Source organism: Watersipora subatra, chromosome 7 (assembly GCF_963576615.1).
Source record: "Watersipora subatra chromosome 7, tzWatSuba1.1, whole genome shotgun sequence".
Classification (NCBI taxonomy): Eukaryota; Metazoa; Bryozoa; class Gymnolaemata; order Cheilostomatida; family Watersiporidae; genus Watersipora; species Watersipora subatra.
The window spans coordinates 42,793,759-42,814,191 of NC_088714.1; the positions used below are offsets into that span (position 1 = coordinate 42,793,759).

Consider the following 20,433-nt stretch of genomic DNA (forward strand, 5'->3'; position numbering starts at 1 on the left):
CCTCCCTCCCTCTCTCTCTCCCTCCCCCTCCCTCTCCCTCCCTCCCTCCCTCTCTCTCTTTTAAACAAAGCTTATTGAATTGTTCACTGGCAAATAGAATGATGCGTGATGCTGTTCATAACTTTTGTACCCAACAAGTTATGAACAGATGATGAAAACTAGCAATAAAAGAGAGCCATGCTTTGCGAATTGATTTTGTTTACAGGGATATGTCATTTGTTGAAAGTTTGTCACATATTTTGTTCACCTCTAATAGTAGGCTATCCTGCGTTGTTACTATAACTGTGATGAGGCTAGTTCCCATTTGATCATTTTTGATTGTATTAACAGGGATATTTCACTTGTCGAAACTTTTATGTGAATGGAAGCCAGTGGTCTACCAGCGAAGTCAGCAGAGGCCGGTGCATCGGCAGCAACTGTAATTGCTGAGCAGATAGGACAAATCTGGATCATAATATTTGCATGTACAGCCTATGCATCTAGCAGGGTACTCCAGGTTCATATATCATAGACGCGATTGCTAACTCGCTAAATCATTAATGACTTGAAATAGACGAAAATATTGTTTTGCCATTGTGATAGCTGTATACCTAAAACAATTGTAAGCAATTGTACAAATTTATTTTATGTAATTGGAGCTATTTGCTAAAATAACATTGTTAAGGAACACATGGAGACTGTTGGTGGTACTTACATACTTATGATTGTAAAATGCCCATTTACAACAGTCAAGTCTTTTGCAAGATGTCTATGAACCGAGACTGACACAAATATTTTTTATAGAAACAAAAGAAACCAAGAAAAATATAAAATAACAAAGAGTTCTTGCTATAGTGGAAACAGAAGACAGGAAGAGGTCACACGAACAAAAGTACGCTGAAGACGAAATGCAAATTGCAAAAGCAAGAGTTGGTAAGCTCTATAGAATAATAGATCTATGCATAAGGGAGTACAATTGACAGAAGTCAGAAGTAAGATTAATGATTCCAATACACAAATCTACTATGACAACTTCTTTTGATGTTGTCTCAAACGAATGTAAAAAAACGCATGTGAACAAATGACCAAAAAACTAAAGCTGAAAGCTACATTCTGCTACATCAATCTTTAGCAACCTGTTCCAGATTATATTAACGCATGAATAAATGGGTAGGGAAAGATCCATTCTCAGCGAGCACGCAAAGGACACTCATATGGTTTGAGCAGCTACTAATACCCTGAGAAGACAACTTCCAAGTGTTATTAAACATAATGTCTATTATAAAATCCAGGTAGCAACCCTTCAAGGATAAAAGAACTCGTCTTCAGGTAACTCATCATCCGCTTTCGCTCTTCTAGAGCCTCCGATTGGAAAATCAGACTCGCTCTCAACATCAGAATTAGTTCGACGTAAAGCTGTAAATTAAGATAACCATGACAAAAAAATAACATACATGTAAATTGAAATTGAAACAAGTTGCTGGCTAGTGACAGAACTGAAATAAGCTTTGCAGGTCTAAGGCTAAGTGTATTTCATTGACAGGTCTGAGGCCAACTGTATGTCATTGACCTGCCTGAGGCAATTTGTAGGTCATTGGTTGGTCCGAGGAACTGTAGGTCAATGGCAGATAGCTAGTGCGTGGCTAAAAGTTAGCTGCCACAGTAGCTGTCATGTTAGTCCACTTGTCTACCAGATACAAAAGTTGCAATCTTCAATGCATGCATGCTTCAACTAAAAGCTCGTTAAATTCTGGGTCTTTTTGCTCAGTTCCTAGCAAACTACCAACACAATGCCGTAGCTCTATTAAATATTATAAAAGTAGCTCTATCAAATATTATAAAAGTAGCTTTATTAAATATTATAAAGTAGCTCTATTAAATATTATAAAAGTAGCTCTATTAAGTATTATACAAGTAGCTCTATTAAATATTATAAAAGTAGCTCTATTAAATATTATAAAAGTAGCTCTATTAAGTATTATACAAGTAGCTCTATTAAATATTATAAAAGTAGCTCTATTAAATATTATAAAAGTAGCTCTATCAAATATTATAAAAGTAGCTCTATTAAGTATTATAAAAGTAGCTCTATTAAGTATTATAAAAGTAGCTCTATTAAATATTATAAAAGTAGCTCTATTAAATATTATAAAAATAGCTCTATTAAATATTATAAAGTAGCTCTATTAAATATTATAAAAGTAGCTCTATCAAATATTATAAAAGTAGCTCTATTAAGTATTATAAAAGTAGCTCTATTAAGTATTATACAAGTAGCTCTATCAAATATCATAAAAGTAGCTCTATTAAATATTATAAAAGTAGCTCTATCAAATATTATAAAAGTAGCTCTATTAAGTATTATAAAAGTAGCTCTATTAAGTATTATAAAAGTAGCTCTATTAAATATTATAAAAGTAGCTCTATTAAATATTATAAAAGTAGCTCTATTAAGTATTATTAAAGTAGCTCTATTAAATATTATAAAAGTAGCTCTATCGAATATTATAAAAGTAGCTCTATTAAGTATTATAAAAGTAGCTCTATTAAATATTATATAAGTAGCCCTATCAAATATTATAAAAGTAGCTCTATTAAATATTATAAAAGTAGCTCTATTAAATATTATAAAAGTAGCTCTATTAAGTATTATACAAGTAGCTCTATTAAATATTATAAAAGTAGCTCTATTAAATATTATAAAAATAGCTCTATTAAGTATTATAAAAGTAGCTCTATTAAATATTATAAAAGTAGCTCTATTAAGTATTATACAAGTAGCTCTATTAAATATTATAAAAGTAGATCTATTAAATATTATAAAAGTAGCTCTATTAAGTATTATACAAGTAGCTCTATTAAATATTATAAAAGTAGCTCTATTAAATATTATAAAAGTAGCTCTATTAAATATTATAAAAGTAGCTCTATTAAATATTATAAAAGTAGCTCTATTAAGTATTATAAAAGTAGCTCTATTAAATATTATAAAAGTAGCTCTATTAAATATTATAAAAGTAGCTCTATCAAATATTATAAAAGTAGCTCTATTAATTATTATACAAGTAGCTTTATTAAATACTATAAAAGTAGCTCTATTAAGTATTATAAAAGTAGCTCTATTAAATATTATAAAAGTAGCCCTATCAAATATTATAAAAGTAGCTCTATTAAATATTATAAAAGTAGCTCTATTAAGTATTATTAAAGTAGCTCTATTAAATATTATAAAATTAGCTCTATTAAATATTATAAAAATAGCTCTATTAAGTATTATAAAAGTAGCTCTATTAAATATTATAAAAGTAGCCCTATCAAATATTATAAAAGTAGCTCTATTAAATATTATAAAAGTAGCTCTATTAAATATTATAAAAGTAGCCCTATCAAATATTATAAAAGTAGCTCTATTAAATATTATAAAAGTAGCCCTATCAAATATTATAAAAGTAGCTCTATTAAATATTATAAAAGTAGCTCTATCAAATATTATAAAAGTAGCTCTATTAAATGTCATTGAGAACAAACAATTAATAGAAATACTTGCATTAGCTACGACCTCAAATTATCAGCTAATAAAAATATTTAAACTAAATAGTATTTCAAACAAACAGCCAATAAGAAAGTTTGTACTAAACATTATTTTTAAATCAGAGCTTTAGGAAGCACATGTAAAAATGCAATGTTTAACAAACAGCCAATAAGAGAAGGTGTACCATAAACTAGCTTTGTGTACAGCCAGTACATATCATTTTGACAACAGCAAACTCAGACAAGATGAAAATCTAAAAGCTATGGCGGAGAAACAGGCGACAAAGAAACACTCTCACTCACCAACCCTATGACTGTCACTCAACAGCCCTATGACTGTCACTCACCAGCCTTATGACTGTCACTCACCAGCCCTATGACTGTCACTCACCAGCCTTATGTCTGTCACTCACCAGCCTTATGACTGTCACTCACCAGCCCTATGACTGTCACTCACCAGCCCTATGACTGTCACTCACCAGCCCTATGACTGTCACTCACCAGCCCTATGACTGTCACTCACCAGCCCTATGACTGTCACTCACCAGCCCTATGACTCTTGCTAGAACCTTTGCTATCTCCAGTACTTGACAGAGTCTGCAAGGTGTCTGTATACTTGGTAGAGTTTCCAACCAATTGAGTCTCGGTTGTGGGCTTCCTGCAGTACAATCAGTAGTCTAAACTTAGCGACTTCACAGTAAATAAATGCTTAGACATATGTCGATCTCAGAGCATCGCTTTCAAAGAATAGAGATTTTGCTCCTTGGATAATTAGTGAGATGCACCGAGTCAGATGAAAGCAAAAGAGAAAACAAGACATACAGTGATGCTGACTTGACACGAGCACTAAAAATTAAAAGTAAAAATTGGTCATATACAAGATGAAATACTGGAAGAATTAGTTATAGCCAGCGGCTACTGTTTATAAAGACAAAGTGACTCTTTGATTAAAATGTTATAAAGGTAAATGCAAAAATAAAATGCAATACAAACCAGAAATGAACCACTTTTTATTTTAATTATAGCACGATTTATTTTTCATGACCATTTATTTTCATGAAATGTTAGTTAAAAATATTGCGTTTCTTGAAAAAAGCTGCTTGGTTTTGGTGTCTGAAAAACGAGTTAGAGGTCAGAGGTCAAACATGAATACACAAAGCTGAAGGCTTCAATTATCTTTAGTTAGACACGGAGTACCGGTAGATGGTGAAAACTCTGGAATTCATTAATCCGCTCCAACTATTATAGGTATTTGGTTTGTATAGCAAGAGCAGCCATAGTCTAGAGGCTGAGAATGCCTGCAACACCTGAGAACCCCAACACCTGCAAACACAGGTCAGGGTTCAATACCCAAAAAATGCCACTAGTGGTGACAGGAATGACATCCAACCTTAACTTGTTCTCTGCAACTGGGTATGTCTCTAGTCGAAGTTTCCTTGTCACTGAACTCAGACATGCCCAACCAAGATCACAGAACCATTGCTAGTGCAACAATACTCTTAAAAAACCACATACACAGCCTCTACTTGCAGTAGAATACGGGTAAGCAGTCATCATACTCAATCTCCGAGGGATCGCTTACGTATGATGATCAAGTACTTTGGCCAGATTTGGTCATAAATAACTCTCAATTGGTGGGAGGAAACAACTTGAAGTCTCTATTTCATATTATACAAAAAAGCCTCTTTTTATGGTTGTCTTCTCATATAAATTTTCCACAATGTAACCTTCAAGCAAATGTTGGACTCTCGACTCAAATTAATTTTTAACATATCAGGTTTATAGATTTTCGAAGCAATACAGTTTTGTAGATGACAGTAAAAAGGCCAAAGATGAAAATAAATTATTACTATACTGAATAGGGTAGGTAGGTAGCGATTGACATACTCTAGGTTAAAATTATGATGCCTATCTGTATCACCTTCTCTACCTCTTTACTGTCCTGTTATATGCACTGCTTGCTGTTCCTTCTGTTCCTACTTCCTCATTATTTTATATAAATCTTATATAATGCAACTGTTTTATTGTTGTGTGTATTAAGTTACAGTATTTATGGAGAAGCAAATTGAACATATTACAGTGTATTCTTTTAAGCATATCTAATTGAACATAAGACCTGCTGCGTAGCTGGGCCTCACCGAGTCCACTCAAGCATGATGTATTACATAAAAGCTCCTAATTTAGGACTTCGGCAGCAGTTAATAAAAAACTTCAATTTGGCAGTTGAATAACGTAGAAATAACGAAACAGTAGAACACTAACCAAGGTTAAGGCTAGTACTCGCAATACTACAATTGTAGGGCGACATCAATCCCACAAATACCGCAAAACCTCTATTTGAACACCATGGCGCTCTATTTTTTAACCCTTCTCCTATCGTGGCGGTCAAATAGAGGTGGCGTTCAAATAAAGTTGGCATTCAATTAGAGGTTTTACAGTAATCCCACAGGAGATCAGGGGATCCCCGATAAGAGATCGTTTGTGATAACACTAGTCACACAATCACAAAACTCACCTGCATTTACCTCGGCGATTAGTCCAAGAAATAGTGTTCTCATTAAATGCTTCGGTTGCGAAAAACGATGAAATACAAGTCCTGCAGCAACTAGCGTAAGGAAAATATACATAGATTGAGCAATTCGTGACAGCCAATCACCATTGCTGAAGAAGTACACAGCACAGATTGTCGTGGATGCTCAGAAAACTATCGGGAAAGTTTGACAGCTGCAAACTTTCCCCCACATATCGGCGCTGCCTCGATGATGTCATCGGTTTACTGTTTTACTGTGCACATAGTCGATGAATAATCACTGAGAGCACAACTCCTATATACAGCCACACAGCGTGAACCAGCCTTTAGTTGTAATCAAAGTGACTCCATCATAAAATATATAGCCTGAAAGCAAATACTCACGACTTAAAAGTGAAGGAGGGAGTATAGCCCATGGGAGACGTGAGATCTTCTTCAGCCTCAGACTGACTCTCTTCAGGAGACTTTCCCTCTTGCTCTTCTCTTGGTAACGCTATTGGGCTATGAAGAACGAGAAATGACACAGCTAATTAGAACAGTAAACTGCATAAAATCATACTTTCAAAAACACTCATGAATAATATAGACTAAAACTCATTAAACGAAAGATAAACAATTTGGGAATAAAGCAGTTAGTAGTGACTCAAGTGAACTATGAAAACATTTAATTAATGGGTCTGTACAGAGTTATCCAACCATGCAGATAAAAATAAAAATGTGCTCACAACTCCTAATCTATGAAAGATAGTTGTGGCAGTGTAATATAATGACAATATTTGATCATACTACATAACTATATCATACTAGGACCTCTCTAAAGACAAAATGCCTCAGGTTAGTTTGTAATCCGACATGTGTTAGCAAGAGGTCCTGCACCACACCCATGCACATAGACAAGTCTGATATGTTAGACTGCGAGGGTTGCTAGGGAGCAGGAATGTGAGTAGGTAATCACCTCTGCATTGGCAGGGTGTTGGTTTTCAACTCGAGCTGTTTCTTGTACTCAAGTTGTAGTATCGCTCTCGTCATAGAGTCATCACTATCACTGTCATCACCGTCCTGGCCAGCTAACTGACCAGTCATCTGACCACCCAAGTGGCCTCCCAACATACTCTTGAACTCGTCTGTCTCTGCGTGGTAAAAAGGGCTCGGTGGTTACTGGTTATTGGTGAGAGACAGATATCATAGCTAGATCATCTGCAAGGCCTATTAGCTGAGTACGTTGAAATTTAAGGGTGTCTCTACTAGAGCTAGCAGTGTAATAATCACCAAAACTGTCTGTACACAAGCCAATAACCTGTATTGACTTGTCTTCTGGAAAAGTACTAATTATTGAAGGGGTCAGCTATAAAGCATATTACGTGACAGATATATTGACTGAAATCTAACAGCAGATAACTGCATGTTATAGATGGAGAAACTGTGTGCAGCAGCAGATAACTCCCTGTTGTAGATGTAGAGATTGCGTGTAGCAGCAGATAACTCCTTGTTATAAATGTAGAAACTGTGTAACAGCAGATAACTCCCTGTTATACATGTAGAGACTGTGTGTAGCTTTGTCTGCTAACAATGTGGAATACTTTCTGAATGTTAATATATAGACGACGAGTTTAAAATAATTATCAAAACTGTTCAGTAAGACAAGAAAGAGGTAAAGAACAGAAAAAGATATTTGAAACTTACTAGCTAGATCAACTAGTGGTGGTTCCTCAGTTGCAGTAGTGTTGAGGGAGCTCATTGAGTGACGAGGGATAAGAGCTGAGTCTATGGTTTGATTTTCTGTAAAACAAATGTCCCTACTTGATGAGGCAACAAAAAGAGACGACAAATAAGCCTTATAATTATACTACAGTCGACTACAGCGCATTTAGGCATATGAGTCATTATACTACAGTTGACTACAGCGCATTTAGGCATGTGAGTCATTATACTACAGTTGACTACAGCGCATTTAGGCATGTGAGTCTTTATACTACAGTCCACTACAGTGCATTTAGGCGCATTTACAAAATATTGTAATTACAGTAAGGCTACAGGTGAGTAGTTCTATTAATTACAGTTAGGTGATCTTCCTTGAAAGTGAGTTTCAAATAATTTGTCTCTGAATATATTGTTATAGTTGCTTATTACCATCAATAGCCTCTCTATGACCTGGATAATCTAATAACCAAAACGACTGGCTTATAACAAGAACAATGCATAAAAAACCAATGACAGCGTTTCAAGAACAAACGAGGAGAACAAGGATACTCACCAGCCATATGGTGTGGTCCATTGAGCTCTTGCTTCTCCGAGTCATCTAACGACAACGCATCATCAGAGACATCTACAGAAGTAAATGAGTCGCAAAGCCTGACAGGAGAGCTCATGCATATGACATGATCAAGCATACTTTGTTGCAGCTGTTGACACATGCCATTAGGAAATTAAAATATAAGGTAAAAGACAAACAAACAGAATAATCTTAGTTGCTTTTTGGAATCGTTATTTCAGTCTGCACTGGATTACAACACAAAAGGCTGGTGAAAGGAGAGAATGCCCAAGTCTATTGAAAGAATACGGTTCCAAGACAAACACATCAACAATTACTTATTTATAGTATTTATTTTATTTATTTATATTTACTACAACTTATAGTAATCTTATTCATGCTGCATTTCTTCCAATCTTTGCCCATTCTAAGAGAACTCGTAATTTAGAACACAGTGTATCCTTCAGCGTTTTGAGGTTTTGACAAGGCCGTCTGTTTTCTCTCCTCTTTTCAAAGCAAATTTCTAACGCATGTTTTTTAAATTATATATTTATAAATTACTAAAATTAACTAAAAATTACTAAAATTTATACGATTTTAGATAGCTATGAAAGCCACAGAAGAATATTATAGTTATTAATATAAATATATTATTATATATAATAATATAATCGTTATACATTTCACTATCCTAACTTTTCCACAATACTATTAGATAACCAACTTTTAAAACACTTTTGTTCAACTCACTCAAAAATTTCTGACTTCTGTCTTCTCATTTATGTTTTGGTATGTAATATTACATATCATTTGTGTGGATGATTACTGATGCTAATAAAGAGTTATACACGCGTACATCAACACTTACTTTGTTACGAATAAAACAACTCGAAGGAGATCAATAGGCTGTCACAAAATAAAGTGTCTTGCAAAGCTCACTGACCTTTCAAGACTTTTAAAAGTGCAACCCACATCAAACAGACTTGAGTTTTTACAAACCCTGGAAACTGATGCTAAATAGGGAAACCATGAAAATGAAATCCTTTTATCTATTAACTAGTAGTCGCTGCTGAGTTATACTAAGAGGAAAAGTCTTAGGACTTTGAATATTTGTTAATTGGAGTTAAAACGGCAGGCTGCTACTGCACCAAATTGACAATAGGCTTAACTATGGGTAAAGCTCAATACTCATCCTGATCAAGAAACTGCTAGCCAATAACTCGATTAGTAGAGATCATAACTCGATAACAGAGATCATAGCAGAGCACTCTTGTCTCACTTCGCAGCACTCTTTCGAAATAGGAATGAAAGAAGTGTAGAAGCTGTTTAAAATGGAATAGTAGCATCTTCATGCAAATCATTTGCAAGTGTCATTTTTATTTTTTGCATGCATGAAACAATCGTTGAAGGTGACAGAGGTAAACACTTTGGGTCACATACTTAAGCCAAGCCTGTGAGGAAGGAGATTATAGGAAAGTGAGAGCCATGAAAAATAGCTGAGGCCGGTACTAGACAAATACCATCAAACACTTTCTAGGTAATCACTTTCACCAATTCGAATGCAAAAACACTTCTGCTATTTCTTGAGTTCTGAACTACAGCCAGGGTGTTTGCAAATAGGGAAAGTTTTGAAAGTTTTTAATATTTTTACTAATAAATGTTATGAAAGAAATAAGCTAATTTGAAGATGATCATGAGTGGGCTTTTCTAGAAACATAAGAATGCGTCTGTAAAATGGTGAACCCGTAGTAAAATAGAAGGATGTGAGATGAAACCATTTGACACGACAGATCACCTTTTGCGATAGAAGGAATAACCACTTCAGGTCCTGCCATCCTGAGAGGTGGAACCGATGAGATGTCTACTGTGTCTAACGTCGCAGAAGCTGAACTGGTGTTCTCGGCATACCCTTGTGAGGAACTAGTGGGTTGTCTAGCATCATCAGGCATGTGTGGTTTAACACTTTGATATTCCCTGATACCTGCGACACCTGGCACAGGTGATTTTAAGTTGGCATCTAGACCAACATAGTGATCTTGCTCATGATCAGCATAAACAGCGTTAGCTTGGGGAGACGGTGAAATGCGTTGAGAAGGCATCTTCTGCGCACTACTGCCTAAACTGTTCGTCGTTCCAAAGCTATCATGCGAGGAGGTATCACCAAACTCTGCACTTGTACGAATAAGTTCACTCGGGCTAGGTCCGCGCCAACGAGGGCTCTCCCTACACAACAGATGGTGTATATTTCACTTCAACTACATATTCAAAAAATGTTGAAAAGTATGAAGAAATTGAGTTAAGAACCCAATGCATTTGATGGGTAGCGATTGTCACATCTATATGTAGTTGGATATTGTCAACGGTTACCAGTAAACCGCCAGAAATTAGAAGCTGGTGTTTCGCCCTAAATATAAGGTTACCAACACACTAATATAAGGTTACCAACACACTAATATAAGGGTACCAACACACTAATTTAAGGTTATCAACACACTAATATAAGGTTACCAACACACTAATATATGGTTACCAACACACTAATTTAAGGTTAACAACACACTGATATAAGGTTACCAACACACTAATATATGGTTACCAACACACTAATTTAAGGTTAACAACACACTGATATAAGGTTACCAACACATTAATATAAGGTTACCAACACACTAATATAAGGGTACCAACACACTAATTTAAGGTTATCAACACACTAATATAAGGTTACCAACACACTAATATATGGTTACCAACACACTAATTTAAGGTTAACAACACACTGATATAAGGTTACCAAAACACCCTTAAATATAAGGTTACCAACACACCAAGTTTGAGTAAAATAATCTCGTCTAACCTTGCTTGTACATGATTAGTGTACTTTGGTGGTAATCCAGAAACACTGCCAGAGAGAGGTTTGAGAGATGACTCATCAAATGTAACACTCTTTTCACTATTTATCGACTGAAGGGAGGTGGAGACAATTCCTACAATAGATTAAAATGCTATTTTTTCATACCAACAGTAATTTGCTGAAAATTTCTCAACTATGATTAAAATGACTATATTCGGTAACAATGTTCACTCTTCGTTGACTAGACATACGAATTACTCAAATTTCATAGAGTGTGCACATGAACTGTGAGTTATCCTCCTCACGCTGCTTTCGAAAATAAGCAATCAACGCAATGGTTACTGTGTGTGCGTGGTGTGTGTGCTATGTTTTATTGCGTGTAATTTATAGGTGAAACATGGAAATTAACAGCAATACAAACATAAAGCAAAAGGCTGTCCAATAGCTCGAGACGAGCAGCAGGACAGCCCCGCTGGCAGTTAGCAGAAGAACAGACAGTCATAAGCGAGCACCGGTAGCACCACCGTCACCGGTCGCCCACAAATGCCCCGCCAACTTCATTTTTAATAACACTTGAAGACAAGACATGCAAGCCAAATAAGTATTTATTGAATAATTTAGCTGCAGTTCACAACATAGATCTTTGACCTTCATAAGTTTCACAGTATTGCATTTTAAAGCATTGCTTGTCTTTAATCTGGTACAGTAGCTGTGATCAATATACATATTTTAAAATTAAACATCCTTAAGAAAACTTTCATAAAATGCAGCACAAGCCGGACATCAAAAAGCATCTTTACAGGCATTATTAATTTTAATGAAGGAAAGCCACAATTACAGATGCTTCTGGTTTAATTTTTAAAATAATCCTTACAGCTTTCTTCTGTGATAATAAAATTTTTTCTAACTCGGTTGAGCCAGCATGATCTCAAAACATTATTCCATAAATCATATGAGGGTAGAAAAATGTATAATAAAGGTCAATCATTGTTTTGGTGTCAAAGTATCTTCTTACATGGTGCATCATCAAAAGTACAGATTGTAAATTACTGCTTTATTCTGCAATATGGCTTTGAAATAATGTTTACATCAATAATTATTCCAAAAAACGGTGTATGACTTTTTTTACAAAAATTGGCATTCTGTTTATAAATTTATAAAAACTAAACCAAAATCAAGCAAATTTTTTTGAGGGTTTTAACGTCTACTAGTAATGTTTTTGGCTATTTAGGGTAAGATTATTAGCCAAACACTATTTTCCAATTTTCTTTAATTCGTTTGTAAAATGTGAAAATCTGTAGTAAAAACAGTTGTAGCGTCAGCAAAAAATATGCTGCGACTTAATTGATTATGATCAGTTTCACATGCAAGTCTAATAAAAGAATTTTTAGCATCTATTGAACATGTCTATTATATGACAAGTGGTTGATCAACATAAACTAAAAAAATTAAAAAACTTTTAAATAAACTTTCAAGCAGCTTTTTCAATGCTCTATTATACAAACTTTGGTATACCAACTGTCAATGAGGCCTTTAAGAGCAAAGCTTGCATTCGATCACACAGCAGGTAAAATTACTGTAATTATTTTACAATTGTGAGAAGTAAACAGTTGAATTCAAGCCTCTTTTGTATAACCTTACATATAGATATTCTGAGAAGACCTTAAATTCAACCGGTGTTTATGCAGTTAGTTACCATTTCTGTTTCAACATCAATCGATTGTGAACATCTATAGAATAATACAATGTATAATATATAGTAATAGATTATAGCTACTACTGAGCCCTGAAGTAGTCTGAGTAGATGACCTGCTTGCAGCGCGCGTTACCTACAGGTCGTACCCAACATTAGCACCAAATACATAGCAGTAGTAGTACTAGCGCAGGTACAAGGAATAACAATCAATGAATTATGTATGTAACGTTTTAGTTGCGACCTGAATACATTCAAACTTTTCTCTAGAGCCGAATTTGTCCAAAAACAACAAAAATTAAGACCTTGAAAACAGCTTTTAATGAAACTTTGATGCCTGATTCACACACGATCCGCTCCTTAAGTTGAGCTGAGGAGAAATCTGATACATGAGTACACAACTCTTGGGTTTCCTCATATAATGTCCCAAGCTAAATGCTGCTGTTATATACATGTATGTTGACAACCGATAAAGACCATGTGTTATACACTCCAGAGCCAGTCATTATATTGCTAATCAGAACTGGTCACATTCAGATATACTGAGAAAGCTTATACGTGTACAAGCAGATTATACATGTACATGTATACTGTCATTGAGAGGGAGTATATTGTCATTGAGAGGGAGTATATTGTCATTGAGAGGGAGTATATTGTCATTGAGAGGGAGTATATTGTCATTGAGAGGGAGTATATTGTCATTGAGAGGGAGTACATTGTCATTGAGAGGGAGTATATTGTCATTGAGAGGGAGTATATTGTCATTGAGAGGGAGTATATTGTCATTGAGAGGGAGTATATTGTCATTGAGAGGGAGTATATTGTCATTGAGAGGGAGTATATTGTCATTGAGAGGGAGTATATTGTCATTGAGAGGGAGTATATTGTCATTGAGAGGGAGTATATTGTCATTGAGAGGGAGTATATTGTCATTGAGAGGGAGTATATTGTCATTGAGAGGGAGCATATTGTCATTGAGAGGGAGTATATTGCCATTAAGAGGGAGCATATTGTCATTGAGAGAGAGTATATTGTCATTGAGAGGGAGCATATTGTCATTGAGAGGAATTATATTTGAGTAAGCCCCGGGTAATGGAGACTATCCATTATCTTACCTCTATCTGACACACCAGCAGCTCTAGAATATTCAGGCGTTGACGAGCGGGGAAGCGCAAGAACCTCCCGCTTTAAATCAGAAAAGACAAACATCAAGTAAGCGTTAAAGATAACAGCGGTATGATGCTCTTCCAGTCACAGATCAGAGATGATCTGATTACTGGATTGCAAGGCTAGCCCGCTTGAAGCTATGCCACAAACAAATACCGTAAAACATCTATTTGAATGCCATGACGCTCTATTTTTCAACCCTTTCTCTATAGTGGCGGTCAAATAGGGGTAGCACTCAAATGGAGGCTGGCGTTGTATTTTTCAAATAGCTCGTCAGAATTTTGAGAAGATAAATTTTCGGTAACACTTTTACGGGCGAAGTGAATGTCGCCTATATTTTGCACTCTGCTTTGGGCAAAGCAATATTAACCTTTTTGGATGCAGTAAATCCGCTAACTTACCTCCAACTTGTCAAAGATCTCTAAATAAATACGCATTGGAAGGCCGAGAAATATCTCTACCAGTTGATATCTACTGCTTGCAATTAACCTCCGAAGATATTATACCATATGCCCTGCTTTGCAATTTGTTGGAGCTTTCAAATGTTTGATTTTGTTTTAAATTTGAAGGCATATTTGTATTTTATACCTATATTTAACAATGTTGAATAAAAGCTAATTGCACTCATTGATATGTTTGCTACAGTTTGTAGCCAAAACTGATGTTTTATGTGCAATAGAAGAGGAGTTATGAGCATCGATCCAGTGTAAGCCGTGTTAAGATAACCGCAAGGATGCTATCAAATAATATGCTACAAATCTGCAAATTTTTAGGATGTATAATAATCTATTAAAAGCTACAAATATACATTAAAAACAAGTGACACAAATGAACTATACTTATAATATATGCAGAAACAAAAGTTAACATTTTTGAAACAAAGGTATTTGCATCATGTACTCAGATATTTGCATTCTGATTGTTACTTCTGATGGAACGAACATCTTCTGGCTGTTCAATATCTCCCACAATGTCTTATAACCTCAACTCTTTTTTGTTCTGCTGAACTATTCGATATTAGCATGCAAAAAATTTTTTGAGCAGAGAAAAACTTTTATGCCTTGGATTTCGCACAAATAACGATAAATTTTTAGCCGCGTGGGTGCTAAAACTAGTCATTCATATACCATCACAAATGTGAGCCATTTTTCACATACGTCGAAGTATCACGACCGCACTGAACAAGGAACTACTCTTAACTTGATAGCTATTAATTATTTTCGCGGTGTTGCTTTCAAAGTTTTAACGAAAAAAAAACTAAAAGCTTTGGATTTGGAAAACAGACTTCGAGTTGAGCAGAAACAATGAAAGAATTAATGGTTATTGATGTAATTGAGTCATTCTTAGTACGATTTTATGGACACTGTTTTACTGATCACTTTCTATTATGGGTTCGTAAAGATCAAAGAATGTCAAAGCGGTCAAATGGAGGTGGCATTCAATTAAAGAGTGGGCGCTCTATTTTTCAAACCTTCTCCTATTATAGTGGCGGTCAAATGGAGGTGGCGTTCAAATAAAGGTGGCGTTCAATTAGAGGTTTTACAGTATCTACACCAAACACCTACACAACAGTTGAAAACAATGGTAATTATACCAATATTGAGTAAGACAAAAAGTAAGTTATCTTGGCTAGATGGTTATTTTAGTTAAATACACATAGCTACATTTCTGGCAAAATCAACTACATTTTTGTCAGAATCAACTACATTTCTGACAGAATCAACTACATTTCTGTCAGAATCAACTACATTTCTGTCAGAATCAACTACATTTCTGCCAGAATCAACTACATTTCTGCCAGAATCAACTACATTTCTGTCAGAATCAACTACATTTCAGTCAGAATCAACTACATTTCTGCCAGAATCAACTACATTTCTGCCAGAATCGGCTACATTTCTGTCAGAATCAACTACATTTCTGCCAGAATCAACTACATTTCTGCCAGAATCAACTACATTTCTGTCAGAATCAACTACATTTCTGCCAGAATCAACTACATTTCTGTCAGAATCAACCATATTTCTGTCGAAATCGTGCAAGCTTAAATTTATACAATATAATTATAAGCCCATCAGCATTTTGCACTGCTTATTATGACAAAAGCTGTGACAGAAAAATACAAGCAATGACCAGAATATGCGATAAAATAATTCTTACTTGTATGAGAGGTGAACGTGTAGGAGATTGACTAGCTTGAGATCCATGGCCACTAGAATACCCAGCCTCATCTAAATTTATAGAATCAAAGAAACTATGTGGATAAATATTGCAAGTGATCGTTAAGTGCGAGTTAATAGGAGGCATGAGCTCTATCGAGTGGAACTTGTTGAGGTGAGACAGCTATAGGCATCATATGCTGCCATAAACCTCTTCTACATATACAAGCATGTAAGAGTATGCTCACTGCTAAACTGCCTCAAGCCTTGGTATATCTATAGCCTTATCCAAACAGCTCCTGGTAGAGTAACTAAAGAGACACTAGAATACACAGCTTTATATCACACTTCGTAATGGTAAACCATACTTATTCATTGACAAATATGACAGCAAATGATATAAAGAGCATGAGCTACGCTGCTAAATACATGAAGATGCCTTGAGGAATGTTGAGAGAAACTGGAGATAGTAATAACCATGCGGTGATGAGCTTACGTCGAGATTTGAAACCCCTGAATGCCTCTTGAAACTGTTCTAGTGCTATTTCATGATGATGCGTTGCAGGAAGTGAAGGAAAAGCTGAGACTCTATTAGCAATGGTAACTGGTCTAAGGGGCCATAGAGGTTTAGTAGAACTTATCCGAGGAGAAGAAAGACCCGGATAGAGATTTTGTGAAGATGCATCTGTGGTACTTTGAAGGAGGCATGAGAGAGAAGGTAAAGAGTCAGAGCTGTCAGTGTTTGCAATATCGTGCTGCCTTTGTGTGCAACAACAATGACCAAGATGAAAGGGCTCATCATGATTCATGGAAGATGAGGCAGCAGCTGAACCTGCAACAGCATATAAGCCACCGAGTCTACACCTATTACAACCATACACATGTACTGCAAATCATCAGACACGAATAGCAACTCATCAGATGTGTATAGCAACTCATCAGATGTGTATGGCAACTCACCAGACGTGTATAGCAACTCACCAGACGTGTATAGAAACTCACCAGACGTGTATAGCAACTCACCAGATGTGTATAGCAACTCACCAGACGTGTATAGCAACTCACCAGACGTGTATAGCAACTCACCAGACGTGTATAGCAACTCACCAGACGTGTATAGCAACTCACCAGACGTGTATTGCAACTCACCAGACGTGTATAGCAACTCACCAGACGTGTATAGCAACTCACCAGACGTGTATAGCAACTCACCAGACGTGTATAGCAACTCACCAGACGTGTATAGCAACTCACCAGACATGTATAGCAACTCACCAGACATGTATAGCAACTCACCAGACGTGTATAGCAACTCACCAGACGTGTATAGCAACTCACCAGACATGTATAGCAACTCACCAGACATGTATAGCAACTCACAATAAATTGCTGGGCTTACATGTAGAACTACACACATTATCACTAAATTGCTTTCGTCACAACCTAATCACAGCATTTATTATTATTTCAATAACTAAAAATCATATAATGGTTTACATTGTTGCTAGTTTTGTAGAAGTTAAACAAATGGTGTGGAAACATTTTAGAATAAGAAACCATTTTAATGTTTAATTTGATGATTTAGGTGAAGTGAATAGCATAACGAGTTATTAAACTGATATAATACCGTAGCTAAGCAACAGCACTCACAGTCAAGTAACATTTCCAGTAAGCTATATAAATGTCATAAAGGTCATGAACCTCAAACACTTACAATGACAGGACTCACTCTGACCAGCCGAAAAAGATTCTTGAGGTAGCCTAATATCTTTTCTCATGGTGGACAATCTCTGTGCCTACAGCAAAATGTTTTTGCACTAAACCCCTAATCCGGTGAACAAGAAATGATACGAACAAGACTAGCTTAACACGATGTCGTAAAAAGTATAATAGAAGTTACCGTATCAAGATATGAGAAAGATGCTTATGCGTAAGATAAAGCATACCTTCTCTCTCTGCTGAGCTGCCTGTTTAACAACCTGCTCCTTCCACTGCGGGTAAATCCTTTCAATGTATTCCTCGTACTCATCCTGTAAAGGCAAACTTTCTCAATAAGTAAAACTTTCCATGAATCAGCAATGCATGAAAAGGGGACTGCCATCAATAGAAAGAAGTAACTGTTATGGCCGCCTGTTTAAGGAAGAGGTCAAGAACTGAAACTCTTACTTTTAGAATGCGGAGAGACTGAGTTTTAGCCGCCACAATCGACATGCTAGCCTCAAACTCTTGCATCTGTCGGCGAATCATCTGATTCCTTTGGAGACTCTTCTCTCGTTGTGATCTCAGGCTTTCCATCTGTGATTTCAACTGTATTTTTTTTAATACATCACTACAAATGTTGAGTATTATTAGTAAATGTAGATAACCTCCCAGTCTCAAATATAAACATAAAACGAAAAAAGGTGTGTAGAGATTCTGAAAAGGCTGTATTTGGTGCTATCTTCTTACTCATACTGAGCAAGAATAAGTGAATAGCAAGTAAGTGAGAACTAGTCAGTAAACAGTCCGTGAATAGTTAGTCATTAAACAGTTAGTCATTAAACAGTTAGTCAGTGAACAGTTAGTCAGTATACAGCTAGTCAGTAAACAGTTAGTCAGCGAACAGCTAGTCAGCGAACAGCTAGTCAGTGAACAGCTAGTCAGTGAACAGCTAGTCAGTGAACAGCTAGTCAGTGAACAGCTAGTCAGTGAACAGCTAGTCAGTAAACAGCTAGTCAATGAACAGCTAGTCAGTAAACAGTTAGTCAGTAAACAGCTAGTCAGTAAACAGCTAGTCAGTGAACAGCTAGTCAGTAAACAGCTAGTCAGTGAACAGCTAGTCAGTATACAGCTAGTCAGTGAACAGCTAGTCAGTGAACAGTTAGTCAGTGAACAGTTAGTCAGTGAACAGCTAGTCAGTGAACAGCTAGTCAGTAAACAGCTAGTCAGTGAACAGTTAGTCAGTGAACAGCTAGTCAGTGAAAAGTTAGTCAGTGAACAGCTAGTCAGTGAACAGTTACTCAGTGAACAGCTAGTCAGTAAACAGCTAGTCAGTGAACAGTTAGTCAGTGAACAGTTAGTCAGTGAACAGCTAGTCAGTGAACAGCTAGTCAGTAAACAGCTAGTCAGTGAACAGTTAGTCAGTGAACAGCTAGTCAGTGAACAGTTAGTCAGTGAACAGCTAGTAAGTGAACAGTTACTCAGTGAACAGCTAGTCAGTAAACAGCTAGTCAGTGAACAGCTAGTCAGTAAACAGTTAGTCAGTGAACAGCTAATCAGTAAACAGTAAGTCAGTGAGCAGCTAGTCGATGAACAGCTAGTCAATAAACAGCTAGCTAGTCGTCTAGTAATTCGCAGACAACTAGTCACATATAAAACAATATTAAAAGTGCGGCATTAACCTTATTAATAATATTTGCAGATCTAATAAAAATGTTATACTTGAACACTAAACAAATCAATACTACTTGAGAGGTAATGCAACCTTTTGTTGTTGTGTGCCATGAGTCGCTGTAAGTCCTGGCTAAGCTGAATCCGCTTCTGTTCACTGCAACCATGTAGAACAAGTGTGAAATGCAGTGACATCCATTCTCACTATTACATCGCTTATGACTGACAAGAGAAACTCCTTGACGAATGATTGTTTGATTTCACCACAATACTTTAAAGATAGTTTAATAAAAAAACATCAAGATGCATTTTTTCAAAAGTGATGTGATTTGCACAAATCAAAGGAGTTATCAAACAGATGAATAAATTGCTGATACGGTTTTGAACAGACCTGGCAATAAGCTGGGCTTGCGAGTCATCCAAAAGAGGATCCATGATCAATCAAAGGAATTATGTAACTTTAAGAATCTTTGTCCAATACTCTCTCAGTGTCACGATAGCAGCTGTAATTAATGCTGTGAATTAAAGAAAAAACTAAGCAGTTGCAAGAATAAAATTAACTAGAAATTCCCCTGTCATACAGCCCACGACCAAAGTGATAATGGAACAAGAAAGGGTACTGCCAGTTGGGAAATGCAATATTAACAGTCAAATGGCACTGCAGTGCAATAGGAGAACTGCAATGGTAGCTGCAATGGTTGCTGTAATGTACTGGGTGTTATTATGTACAACAAACTGCAATAATGAAAGGAAAAGATTATATGTTTATATCTCTCCACTGCAATAGGAGAAATGCAATATTAGAAGTAAAATGGCAAGCTGCTGTGTAATATACACAGGCTGGGGGAGGGGGGCTGTATATCATTGGTCATAGCAGCCATTATCAAAAAGTTGTGATAT

At 36.0% G+C, this 20,433-nt stretch overlaps 1 protein-coding gene across 1 annotated transcript; it reads right to left on the reverse strand.

The window, feature by feature from the left end:
* Positions 1-668: 668 nt before the first annotated feature.
* LOC137399403 (uncharacterized) lies at positions 669-20,028 on the reverse strand. Its single transcript, XM_068085501.1, has 15 exons — positions 19,925-20,028; positions 19,628-19,690; positions 18,331-18,493; positions 18,111-18,194; positions 17,879-17,960; positions 16,166-16,236; positions 13,954-14,023; positions 11,149-11,278; positions 10,087-10,514; positions 8,295-8,366; positions 7,724-7,819; positions 6,996-7,170; positions 6,425-6,541; positions 4,056-4,168; positions 669-1,395 (listed from the first exon to the last, which is right to left on the reverse strand). The coding sequence occupies exons 1-15, from the start codon at positions 19,966-19,968 to the stop codon at positions 1,283-1,285; spliced, it is 1,821 nt and encodes a 606-aa protein (XP_067941602.1). The 5' UTR covers positions 19,969-20,028; the 3' UTR covers positions 669-1,282.
* Positions 20,029-20,433: the final 405 nt, after the last annotated feature.